Below are 13162 nucleotides of genomic sequence, written 5' to 3' on the forward strand. Positions count from 1 at the left end.
AAACACACCCGACAGATAAGGCAATTGGCTGCTGACAGTGAACTGTCACTCTGGTGCAATGGTATAATACAGTTTAGCCACTAGCCTCTAAACTGCACAGCCCGCATGCCAATGTCATCCTGTTCAAAGATGAGAAATTTATTTCATGCTTGGGTGACTGTCATCAGGAAAGAAAGGGAAAAAGAAAAAGGGAGAGAGGGAGAGATAAAGCAACAGAGAGATGGAAGGGATATATAGAAATTCAATGTTAAATCATGCTACTGCATTCATGAACTTTTCAGCCTCAGAAAATGTACATGGCAGCTAATGAAAAGCGGAAGAAAAATGCAGAGACGAGAGAATGAATGAGTTTATGAAGTTCAAAAGAACATATAACATGTTTGTGTGTGAGGGGGGTTAGACACTGAACAATAAAAGCTTTAGAAAACTGCTGGCTGTGCAGAGGCCCATACAGGACAGCATATTATGGGAAGGGATGTGGCAGAGTCTGGCCGCACAATAGTGTCCCGTTGCCTCACGGGATGTGGAGAACTCTCTGGAACATGAGAGGGGAGGGCTGTCTGATAGCTGTATTCAACATGATGGTCTTTGACAGTTTTCCATTACTGTACGGCTGTTATAAGTGAGAGGGGAAACGGAAAGGAAGGCGAGCAAGTGAGAATCCAATTGGTATTACACTCAAGTGATGATGTAATGTTTAGGCGACACAGACAGCACCCCCATCCCCCTTCTTCTTCTCTTTTCTGCTTGGTTCCTGTGTTAACCCCCCTTTTTTCTCTGGGGCACAGAACAGAGCCTCTCGATTGGTTAATGGCACAACAGAGATGCTGAGAATATCCACCAACCAGGGCCCAGGGTGTCCCTTCACACCGTTACCACAGCAACCCCTTACAACCACAGTGAGCGTGCACACATGTATGGATGTGCACGCTCATATGCCCGTGTGCATGTGTGTATGTGTGCACTGTATACATGTGTTTTCATGTGCGTGATGGCTACATGTAGGGAAGATGTGAAAACAACCCTCCAATGAACAGACTTCAGTGAGTTTATCTGCAAGCACAGCTTTGTGCTGTGCAAAAGTACAGTGTAAGTGCAGCTCATACAGTAACACAACACAACTTACTCTGCTTCTTTTCCTCGACAACAGCTGCTGAAGACCTGACTTGTATAAAAAAACAGCTTTGAAAGATTGCCCAGGAAAGTACCCTACATCATCTTCAGTCATTCTAAGCACTGACTATGAAAAGTTTTTCTTCAAACAAGTGAAAAAAGCTGCCAGCAGGATGCACTAATTCACTCATTCTGTGTACATGCATATGGGACTGAATGATTTATTAAGATGGATATTGGAATGAAATGCAGTATATGTAAAACTGAACAGAAATAATCAGGAATAAATCTGTTCAAATAAAAATTAGAAAGTATGCCTATTTGATGAAATTTGGAATGTTATTAAACTAAAATGATTTAAATAGCCATTAAATTATTTCATTGTTTTCCGTTGACAATATGACACATCCATCCATCCATCCATCCATTCATCGTCAACCGCTTATCCTGCGTACAGGGTCGCGGGAGGCTGGAGCCAATCCCAGTTACATTGGGCGAAAGGCGGGGTACACCCTGGACAAGTCGCCAGTCCATTGCAGGGCAGTGACAAAACATTTTAAATTGACAGTGTTTACTGGGAACATTGTCAGGTCCTGAATATTTCACTCAAGTGGTCAAGTAGTATACTGGTGCATTTCTCATTACCTATCTCTATTCAACTTGTGTATAGATGTTTAGTAAATCAGAGAACTATTATAGGACCGCTATAGACATAATGTTAACATAACTCAATTGATCCCATGAAAGAAAACGATTCCTGGAGAAGTGGGAAAGATGTGTTGGAAATTATGTCAGATAAGTCCATAATTATGCAAAAATGGCTATGACTTGATTACTGTTGAGTACAGATTTCTTCTTAATCTAGCTGGTAGCTTTTTTAAAGTCGTGTGCAAATGACTGAAAGTAACCCATGACTGACTGTCTTTGCTTTAGAAACGGCATTATTAACATAATACAGAGAACACTTGCTCCGGGCCGTACAGCAGCATGACAAATAACATTCCTCGGTTCTTTGATTTCTAATTTCCACATGCACACATACTTATACTTATACTTGACTATCATAAGCCCCTTTCAGAACTGCACTAAACTCAGCAAATGTGCTGGCAATTTTACATGTCAGCTTCATGTATGAAAAGTACCCTGAGAGGTTGTTTTTTGCGATCTTGTCAAAGGAAAAAAAAATCTATCCCATTCGTCAGATCATCTGCTTCCTAACTTTTACACTTTTATTTTTGCGAACTGCTTGCAGCATGAAACTCCTGCAAAGTGTTTTGCACAGTCCACAACAAGTGAATAAAATGGGAATTGGAATGGAATGATTTAATTAACCTTTAAACAGATCTATAAATACCATTACAGAACCCATATATTAAAGTGGCTATTCACAAGTAGATTCCTCTTAAGACATTCCAAACATTCTAAAAGAGAAACACACGACACACTATTCCTGTTGTAAGTGAGTGTGAGATTATGTCACCACTATATCTTTTGTAGGTCACCAGTGCTCACCTGTAGAACTGAAAAGCTAGGTGAGATGGTCTTACCACAGTGTACAACCGAGGGAAAATCCACTCCAAGCTGGCAGCGCATTAACAAGCTACCTTAGCAGGAGGTTAAGTCCCCTGCAAGGCACCTCTGATCCGTTTAAATCCCCACTGTGGGCTAATAGTAGCACTCAGCATGTATACTAGGAGATGGATGAACGAGGGGATCCATCGTATATGTGACAGTGTGTGTGTGTGTGTGCATGTATATGGAAGGCAGTGACCAAGATAGGTGTCTTGTTTCTAGTGTACTACTGGAATCTGAATCCCACCTGTTTGTGTGATCCCTAAAACTGTTTGTCTGTGGTGTTGTTAAGGATTTGGTTCATGTCTTACCGGTACAGGTGAAACACTTGACGTGAAAATGGGTGTCTTGTACTCGTACCACCTCTCCTTTGCATGCTTCCCGACATCGCTGGCACCGGATTGGTCCAGAACTTCGTTCACTGCCCGCAGAACCTTGGTGATAAGCTGCTGAAGACAAAAAGGAACATTTAGGATTGTATTTCTGTGTTCAAGCTGAATTGACTGTCTGCCAAGCAACAGTTAGTGTTGCTGTGCGTGTGAAGCTTTCCATTCGTGCACATATGCAATTTAAAATGAAAACGGTGGAGGATTACCACTTGAAATCCTTAGTAATTGTTTAAACAATGGGTTCTTTCTGACAGTGGTAGACAAAAGCAAGCTTCTCATTTCTAACTAACAATAGTCTATTTTGCCAGCTGAAATGACAACTGTCTGTGGCAGATTTAAGCATATTAGATACCTAGCTAATTAAACTAATGTTAGCTTCATCAGTTGGTTGAAAATTATGTCTCTGGCTAACTATATAATATTTCAAGTTGATTTGTCTTAAAACAAAAGCTCTTTAAAACTATCTCAAATGTCCATTTGATAGCTACATACAGTAGGCCTACACACATTTTGCTAAAATAATGAGGCTAAAGCTAACAGGTCCCTATGAAAAGTCAGCATCCCCAAGTTTGAGAATTGCTGGAGCGCAAATCCACTAAATCAAATAGCCTACTACACACAGTGGATGTGCTAGTCATGCATGAGGCTTATTTTTAACAGAACTTATAACCCAATGTAAAATAAATATACATGGCTTTGGAAGTAATGCTGTGTTAGGTTACTACTGTAGGTAGTATTCTATTTAGCTGTTAACACACTGTTTGATCCATTCCAATTCTATTCTTCTCTTGTGTTGTAGAGAGACTTAAAAAAAACACTATCCAAACTCTTTATACACTCAATATTGCTTTGACTAGAGCTCCATGTACACCGTTTCAACATGCAGAGAAGGCCAAAGCTTGACAGGCCTGCGGTTGCTAAGCTATGTTTGGACAATCATAGCACAAATAGATTCACCTTATTTTAACTGGTACACAATAAAAATATAATTGGCCAATCATGTAGACTGAAACAAATACAGTATCTTGCCTACTAATGAAGTTAAACATCAGCATTGTAATAACATAGACACGACCCGACAAACCATAATCAACATTTCTAAATAGCACAGAATGAAGTCTCCAACCACAGTGAGTGTAGCCCCACTTTACTGGACATAATAACATTGCATTAATTCAAAATGGATTTCAGCATTAAGCTCGACACAACTTTTCATATTCAAAGGCTTCTCCAATGTATGCAGCAATCTATCACTGGAACAGGGGCTCTGAGTACACTACAGACTGTACTGTATGCAGTTCACACAATAAGATCAGTGTGTAGCTCTGTCAACACTTGTTCTGAAGCTGCGAGGTCTGACACCTATGTAAGCTCCAGGCTTTCTCTCCCACTGTCTCTCTTTTTCACACACTCATACAGGCTGACACACACACACACACACTGCTGCGTCAGGTTAGAAAGTGAATGGATCCCCTTACCTTATTATGCATTAGCTTCCATGTCAGGCTCCTTCAAGCCCGACAGCTATTTCACATTGTCAGGAAGGCAAGTTCTCACAGATGGCCTTCACACTAATGGAATAAACGCTTTCACGAGCAAAAAGGTCAAAACGATACATTAATTTGATCTTAAATGAGTTGAGAAAATGAATTTATCTAAGACCTCTTAGGCTATTACAGGCTCGTTAATGGTCCATCTTCTCCTCAAGGCTATAAACAGATTCGCTGGCATCCACGAGCAGAGACAACTAGCCTCCAAATACTCAGACTGTGCCAGAGCAGCTGGGTTCTTATTTTGCTCCATCTTTCTCAAGGAGCATCTGAGTGGTCCTACACTCTGTGGAAGGGGTATAATGGCAGGGTAACCAGCTGGCCTTACTGCCTACCTGACTAGCTGACTGAAGGACTTTGCTTCTTCAGTCAGAGCCACACCAGCATATGTGCTGGTATGACAGAGATACTGATTCCATTTCACTGGATGAAGCCCAATGGACACGCAGCACTTAAAAAGTCTAACAGCCTTACACGCTTCACAGCCCGAGCACCCTTTGCGTGCTCCGAGTTTGATGACAGTATATGCAGTGTAGGCTGCAGTATGTACTGAGTATGAAGCACGGATGCAAAAAGTCATAATGTATGTTTATTTTCCTGCTCAGGACAGGAGTGTGGGTACTGGAAATATGCAAGCATGATTATGTCCCACTCCCAATCTCCCACACTCAAGTCTCTGTTAGTTCATTGTTTCCATCACAATGCTGGCAGCACCAGCGGGACCCACTACCCTGCCTGATAAATTCCCAGCTACTGCTTCAAATAAAGACACTCCCTTGGAAATGGGGTTTTGTATGGGTATGTGTGTGTGTGTGTTTGAGAGAGACCAGGCAAAGGAAAGCAATCTTTCTTTGTCGTAAAAAAACAAATGAGCACCACTGATCCCATCAGGTGTGAATGAGAGATAATGGGAACTAATGACAGTACATGCAAGCCTGTGCCAACTGGAAACACACAGGACATTTATTTACAACGCTGACCTTCTCAAATTGAGCCAAAATAAAACTCTGGCACAGTACATCATCTGCTTTCACAGCCCAGCCAAGAAAAGTTGTACACGAAACAACATATATTATAATTCAATTGAAATGTATTTATATAGTGGCAGTTCATTGCAGAAGTATATTTTTCCACTTTTCATATAGAGCACATCTAGGCTGTACTCTTTGTATTATTATTAATATTTACAAACAACCCCCCACCAAAAAAAACTAAACTAAACAAAACAAAAAAAACAAGCAAGCTGCTGAAGTAGGATTATTAGACAGGGGTGCAGTGCATATATGAGGTGCTTACTAAACTTGTTGAATGTGCATTACAAAAAGCTCCACCTCAGCAGAGAATCCAGGTACTCTGAACTGAAGCATTATGTAACTCTATCAAATTGTGTCAGAGCGTTCATTCTCATTGAACGCAGCCAAGCCCTCCCTGTCTAAACCCATTACAGAGTTCTTGAACAATCCTCCATCCTCTCACATGCTGAGGTGTTGAGTCATTCTTCTAATGATAGCCACAAGACTACAGGTGTAATCCACTGACTGCAAATCAGTGGAGAGCGCCTCGGGAAAATAAGGCCTCCAGCAGACAGGTGATAAGAACAGGGCCAGGGTCAGAGAGGCCGACAACATCCCTAGGGACTGAGAGGCTGCAACTATTTCTGCCCCTGACCTGACAGCCCCGGGAAAGAACATGCTGGGAGCTCAGTCACAAGGGATGCTGGGAAATCAGTGAGTGACGAGTAGGAATCAAAGAGAAGCAATGCAAAGATGATATGGATTTAAAATGAATTATTAAGAGTAAGTAAAAAAATTGTTTTACAATCAAAGTTGACTTTTGTTTTACTTTTGCTTGTAGTTTTATGTTCTTTTTGACACACGTGTGCTTATCGGTTGTATTATTTCATTACATAGATTTTGGGACAACTTTAAATCAGCATGTTGTGTGCAGAGACCACAGGTCTAAGTCAGGTTTAAAGCAAGCCTAATTCAACCCAGTCACACCAAGCCACTTATATGTAGCTTACATTTTCACAAGGTAATGCGAAGAGAATCATCAGTATTACTACATTCGTGTTTCCCTATAAATTAACATGCATTAAAACAACCTTTGTATTTTATGGGAACAATACACTATAAAATCAGCACTGTATACTATACATTGTCACAACAAAGCAACACCATGTCTTCCCTGCCCGTAATCAAATGCAGCCAATGATCAGGTGTCTCCTTGCCGTTCCCCTTCCCCATCCCCTCTCTTTATCTCTCTTTGTCTCTGTCAGACCGTGGCCAGGAGCATTCATCAGAGCAAAGAAGGTATCCAGTGGTATCAAAAATATTCTGTCACTCTATGGAAAGAGAGAAAGGTCAGACTGCTACTGACAATCTGAATGATCACTCAGTCCTACCAGAAGCCAAGGTCACGGAGATGGCAACCTTGAGGATATATCCACAATGGTGTAACTTTAGGCAGATTGAGTGCTCTTTTTATTCTATTAATTAAAATTAGATTTTTTTAAAGAGCTTAGAGATTAAATGGCCACTGAATGATATTTCCATGCAGTATCCTGTTCAAATCCAAGTGAACACCAGTGTAGTAACCACAATAACTGTAGCTGCAGATGAACAAGAAAAACATGTGCCTCATATTGTGTTGGGCTGTAAATACATAGCAGTTGTGCATGACTGTGTACGTGAATATTCAGGTGCACATCCCAGCATCTGTGTTTGCATCTGTGCATCTTTGTCTCCCACCTTTGTTCTTGAGTGATAAATGGTATTTGGCTCTGGTTTGGACTGTTCACCAGATGAGGCAAAAGAGCAGGAATCATATATGATACGGAACCCCTCCCTGTCTACCCTTGTTCTGACTCATACCTCCCCCAAAACACAACTGACATCGAAGCAGCACAGAAAATATCCATCATTTAATCTAGTACTGTCCTTTATATTTAAACACTTATTTGTTGCCTATGTAGGACACTGCCAGTGGTTCACTGGATCATTCTGTCCATACATAAACACTTTGGTCCAGACCAAGATGTTGTATCTTTATAACTACTTGCCCCCGCCTGGCTTAACTATTCCTGTATTCTGCTTCTGGACCTGCTCGGCTCAGCTTCCCACACTCTGGACTCTCAGCTACAGTTCCCCCCTGCTCTGCAAAGCAGCCACCAACCCGGTTCTGCACACATCTAGTTTTCCGCTGTGCCTCACTCTTCCCGGCTGAATATCTCATCCCTTCAACCCTGCAATAAATATTCGTCTTTTATCTAACTCCAGTCTCCTCTCTTAGTCCTGCACTTGGGCACCCCCTTCACACACACACACACACCATGCTGCTGCTGCTTACTAACGAAGCTTCGAAGCTCAAAAAATGGCATTAGGACCAGCCCTACAATATACATGAGACTAGCTCAGCAAAAAGGACCAAACTTCAGGGAGACTGTAACTACAGCTGGTGTTGATTTCCATACTTATCATGCATTCATACCATATGTCTTAATCATTAGGTTGCATGAGATGCAACATGTCTTTTTAAAGACAAAATGGAAATGCCTTTCAGGTGTATTTTATCTAATCTAGAACTCTCTGCTACTCAGAGAGAATGAGAGAGAATGAGAGAGAAGGAGAGAAGGTGTCGGTGCTGCCTGTGATGTATGGCTCTGCAGATCCCCTCAGGTCCCTGAGCTCAATGATCAGTATATTGATCAACATGTGTTTTATCACTCCCCTGAAACACACAAACTGTATCTCAGAAATCTCATTTATCAGTTAGGCAAATTTAGCAAAACTGTGTCTTTACTCTGAGGGAATTAGCATCATCAGTATTTCTTAGTGAGCATTTAATACATATACAGCAAGGTCTTTTCCACCAGGAACGTATCTGCTACACCCACAGTCCTGCCTTATCCGCCAGCCAGGCAGAAAACAGGAGTCTGACCAAACACACACACTCACACACACACACACACAAACATAAAAAACCCAGTGACCATGAGAGATTGAAGGCCCACAAGATGAAGACAGACAGTCAGAGCTGTGTGTAATTACTCTGTGTGTGTTGATGGCCTCTGGGCTATCACACCCAATGCACACACAGCGCACACAGCACAGCCTAACAGGCCCATGCATGTCCAGACATTAAGAGTGTTGAGAGCGGGAGGGGAACATATGTTTGACTTACTGCAGGCATGGGAGAGAGGAGAGGAGTGGAGAGCTCTGATGCCTGCTGTGTTTTTATGCCTAGAGCCGGACTACAGACACATGTCACCCCACTGTCTGCCTGCTGTGACAATGCTGACACGCGCAAACACACAGTTAAATGCAGGCACACACAGGTTCCCACATACTCACGCACAGACGGTATACCACTGGTTGACATGTTGTTGATGTGTGTGTTTGCGTGAGTTCCTGCCAGAGTGCATTCTTTTAAATCACAAGAGCTTGTGACATCTCTCCACATGTTGGCTGCCTGTGCTCATCCCCCCTCTGCATCAGCTGAGAAAAGCCTCTTGAAGCTTAACAAAAGAATTTTACACATTTTCTCAGCAAGCGAGGAGCCACGGCACCACTCCTCGAACGGGAACTGGCAGCCACGGCACCACTCCTCGAACGGGAACTGGCAGCCAGGCAAGGCTTGGTAGGTACCAGAGAGTTAAGAGCACTGGATGAATAATGTAGAGCCACACAATGACAGGCTAGATTATGAATGTTGCAGTAAAACCCGGACCCTAGTGTAGACACAGAGGACAAGGGGAGGAAGGACAGGAGGCACATGACAGCAACAGATCACAGAACACCTAGTGCGCGTCAACTTCAAATGGCCTTACTGACAGCTAAGGGACGGGTTCTTAAAAAGTCTTGGAGAGCCATGCGGTCTGCCTTACGGAATCAGCCGGTGATAACTTGTAAACAAAGTCACACAGGCATGCACGAGTCCACAGCTGACCAGCAAGCGTACAGGGAAAGCCCTGATTCAGCTGACAGAGGATCAGGGTCACACTCAGCTGACACAAGGTCAGCTTAGCATCATGGTAGCCCCCGGGCCAGTCTAGAGTAAGTATGACAGAAGCCCTCAGGCTGTCAGACTTATTTGTCATCATGTGCTGCATCACAGTGAGCTAAACTCCACCAGACCAACAGCAGTTCAGGTCAGAGACCTCTACCTCAAGGGTCTCCTGCTCCTGCAGTCAATGTGCTAGAACTAACAGGTTGACTTTTATGAAGAGGCAACAGCTGACGAGCCTGGGTGGTCTCCCAAGAGAGGTCAAATGTGCTACTGGTGGTGGTGAAGGAGGATAAGGAAGGCAAGAGGACGACGAAAGAGGAGTGACAGAGAAGAGAAGCAGACACTGGGAAGGCCCAAGCAACAGCTGTTATTTGGATGAAGAATCCCTAAAATGTTCCTCTATGGGTGAACTCAGGGCAAATGCTACTTTGACCTCCAGCTCTCCTATCCTCTCCAAACCTGCTCCAAATATACAATATGAGCTTGGTTCATATGATTTTCAAAGGCATGTTTCATATCATTTCCATCCCCCTTGGTGTATATCTTATTAAAGTTGGCACTTTCTATAGCTTCTACCATCACATACATGCTACTATTGCATTGCTTAATGGTAGTTCAAATCTCTGCTCTCATTTATAGGCATTGTCCTTGCGCTTCAAGTGGAGAGATAAAGCGCGCAAGGATGGACTTACCACTGGAACTCATGATGCCCAATGTGTTCTTATCTGAAACAAAGCTTCTTCGTCGAGAATAATCCCATAAAGCGAGAGGAAATCTTCAGATCAGGACAGTTTACTCCTTCCTAATGGTGTAGTTATAAAAAAAAAACAACCGAACATCCAGTAAACGTAAACGATGCTCCTCACTCTCCGCAACACTGCCTCCAGTTAATTTCTGAGAAGGAAGACAGAGCCAGAAAGAGAGGCACAAAAATGCAATAGAAAAGGGGGAAAAATAAAGAGGGGTTATTTCCAGTGATGATTTAATCCAAATAAAGCTCCTGTTCTTGCTGTGTGGGAATTTCGGTTGAGTTGGGTTTTTTTTTATTCTCTCCCCAAAGAGAAACAGCTGCCAGTTACAACACAATGCCGCTCAAACGGATTCCACCTTCACATTTTCGCTCCTGGCTGATTCCAGCTCCGCTCCCTGGCGGTGTGCTGCTGCTGTCACCGCGCGCCTCTCACACACTGTCAACACAGCCACGGCGCACCTGTTCCGGCCGGTACTTTCAAAATAAAGTGACTCTTTTGTGAAGCGATTTACTGTGTCTATGCATTCAAATCATTTGCCTACTTATCGTAGCCCGCACACCTTAATGCCAAACACCTTAATCTAAATCAAGTGTTGATTAAGATCCCTTAATGTGTCCATTTATCTGAAAGTATCAAATTCTTAACTAACTATTTAAATAGATTTTAAGGGTTACACAACTTTTCCCTTAACTTGCACATTGACTTGATATATTTGAAACACCTATTAATTCCAGGTAGCCTATTATTAGGGTATAAGGGCTTATAAAAAGACTAAAACAAAACCCCTTATAAACAACTTAATTTCAATAGCTCTTTCGATATAAAGTAGATTATCTCACACCAAACAGGCTGTATACTGTAGAACAATGGTTCTAAAACTTTTTCGCATCAAGGACCCATAACCTGACACAAATTAGACCCCAGACCCAATTTGATTTGATTTATGAAACCCATGATCAAAATAGCCATATATTCTATGTACTTTTTGTGTTTTGTGTTACTTATGGATGGAATTATAACGAAAGTAAATTATTCCCATTTTTGCAGGTGACATGGAACCCCCTCAACGATCCATTGGGGGTCTCTGGACCCCACTTTGAGAACCACTGCTGTAGAACATATTCCTGTATAAAAGTGACATTAAGCAGCCTACTTGATGTCGCTTGGCTCTAGAGGCCGATTAACAATTAACAAAATGTCTATGATTGCATTATTTAAGCAACGATGCTTTATTTCCGGTATTGCTCTGCCTCTTTGCGGGGGACTTGACTGCTCTCATGCTCATCCTGGGTGAAGCGACGTCACTCTGGGCCGCCGTGAACTCTATGGGGAAACTATAGTATCCATCACACTGAAAGAAGTGTTAAGAGTTCAAAAGTCATTATTCTCAGTCATAATTCATTTTTCACACGAGTAGGTAAGGGCTGAGACAGAGAGTCACAATGTCTGAAGCATTTTAAATTAATTTAAGAATTAGTGGAGTCATTTTGAAATTGGGCAGAACAATACGGATCACTAATCTTTCAATAGAGCATTTGAAGCAAATCGATTCAAAGACTCTGGGGAGGCTTTATGAAACGACTTGTTGGGTGTTTTGTTTTTTTGCAGCTAGTCAAGGCTTGTTGCTAAAACTGTTATGACACCGCCCTCTTCTGGAAAGTCGACGTAAGCAAATTAGTTAATTGGATTATTTACGGAGGAGCTGTTGTTGTGGAGAGGTTAATTGTTTAACTGTTGACGCACATAGTCTATTTTCATAGTTGTGAAATCACAGTAATTGCCCTAACTGGCACGTAAACTTGTGGCAGACGCTTGAGTTGGCCCCAACGCTTTGACTTTGTATGATGACTAGCAGAACTGTTGTGCAGTCTGACTCAGCCTTGTGTTTGCATTCAATAGGTTCAGTGGTATTCATGTAGAAAGATCTCCATCTAATGGCGAAACACCCAACTGCTGTTTTCCAAGCAGCCTCAGTCATTAGTCAACTTAAACCACCTTTAAAATCAGCTGAAGTTGGTCAAATGCAACAAGTCAACGGCTTCATAAAAAATAAAGGTCTAAACGACTACAGAGAAAACAATTAAAACTTATTAGACTTTAAAACAGAAGAAAATTACTATTTAAAGCAGGAACAAACAGGCAGTTGAAGTGCATTTTAGTACCTCACTGTTGTAGAGGGTCAGGTCTGACTGTGTAGATAATTTTTTTGGTATATAAGGTCATTGTGTGTGTATTTGTGTGCTGTTTTTATTAAAGTAACCAACTGCCTTGTGCCATGTCCTGAGGAAGCCCTGGTTCTGGAGGAAGCTGGACAATGGCGGGATGTGAGAGGCGCCTCTCTCTCTCTTTCTCTCTCTGCCCCCTACAGTCTTTGGTTCTGGAGTTGAATGGTTTTACATGATGTTCTCTCTTTGTCTTTTAATCTTTGTAAAACAACATGGAGGTAATCGCTGAAAGAGAAATGGATTACAAATGATTAAAAACAATGTAAAAACTCCTTCATCGTGCGCTGCCATGGTGGCAGAGAGAGTTTGTACCATGTAACCTCAGTGTCCCAAATTTGAATCCTCTTTTTTTTCAATTTGTCCAGCAAACTCACATTGTAAGCTTGTAGCAGGATTTGTGTTCACATTTATATAAAGAACTCTTAATGTTGCGTGTATGGTAAATCAAATACGACATGCCGCATTTTTAGTGTCCTGGACTCCCTGGAGTGATATTATTTATTGCATCATGTACTGACCTGGCCCAGGTCAACGCTGATTATGATCAGTATCAG

At 42.1% G+C, this 13162-nt stretch overlaps 1 protein-coding gene across 8 annotated transcripts in view; it reads right to left on the reverse strand.

Moving 5' to 3' along the window:
• The window catches only part of ablim3 (actin binding LIM protein family, member 3), a 46514-nt gene extending 35723 nt beyond the window's left edge, over window positions 1–10791 (reverse strand). For 7 of the 8 annotated variants that reach the window (XM_038700082.1, XM_038700081.1, XM_038700083.1 and 4 more), the window contains exons 1-2: window positions 10324–10791; window positions 2997–3134 (exon numbers count right to left, since the gene is read on the reverse strand). In XM_038700082.1, coding sequence (XP_038556010.1) covers window positions 2997–3134; window positions 10324–10336 — 151 coding nt within the window. In that variant the 5' untranslated portion in view covers window positions 10337–10791. The remainder of the gene's footprint in view (window positions 1–2996; window positions 3135–10323) is intronic. The other variant, XM_038700076.1, reaches the window with a different exon arrangement.
• Between the last annotated feature and the right edge of the window lie 2371 nt (window positions 10792–13162).

Source organism: Micropterus salmoides, unplaced genomic scaffold (genome assembly GCF_014851395.1).
Source record: "Micropterus salmoides isolate LMB-PRFRI ecotype aquatic unplaced genomic scaffold, ASM1485139v1 Ms_hic_scaffold_5, whole genome shotgun sequence".
NCBI classification, from domain to species: domain Eukaryota; kingdom Metazoa; phylum Chordata; class Actinopteri; order Centrarchiformes; family Centrarchidae; genus Micropterus; species Micropterus salmoides.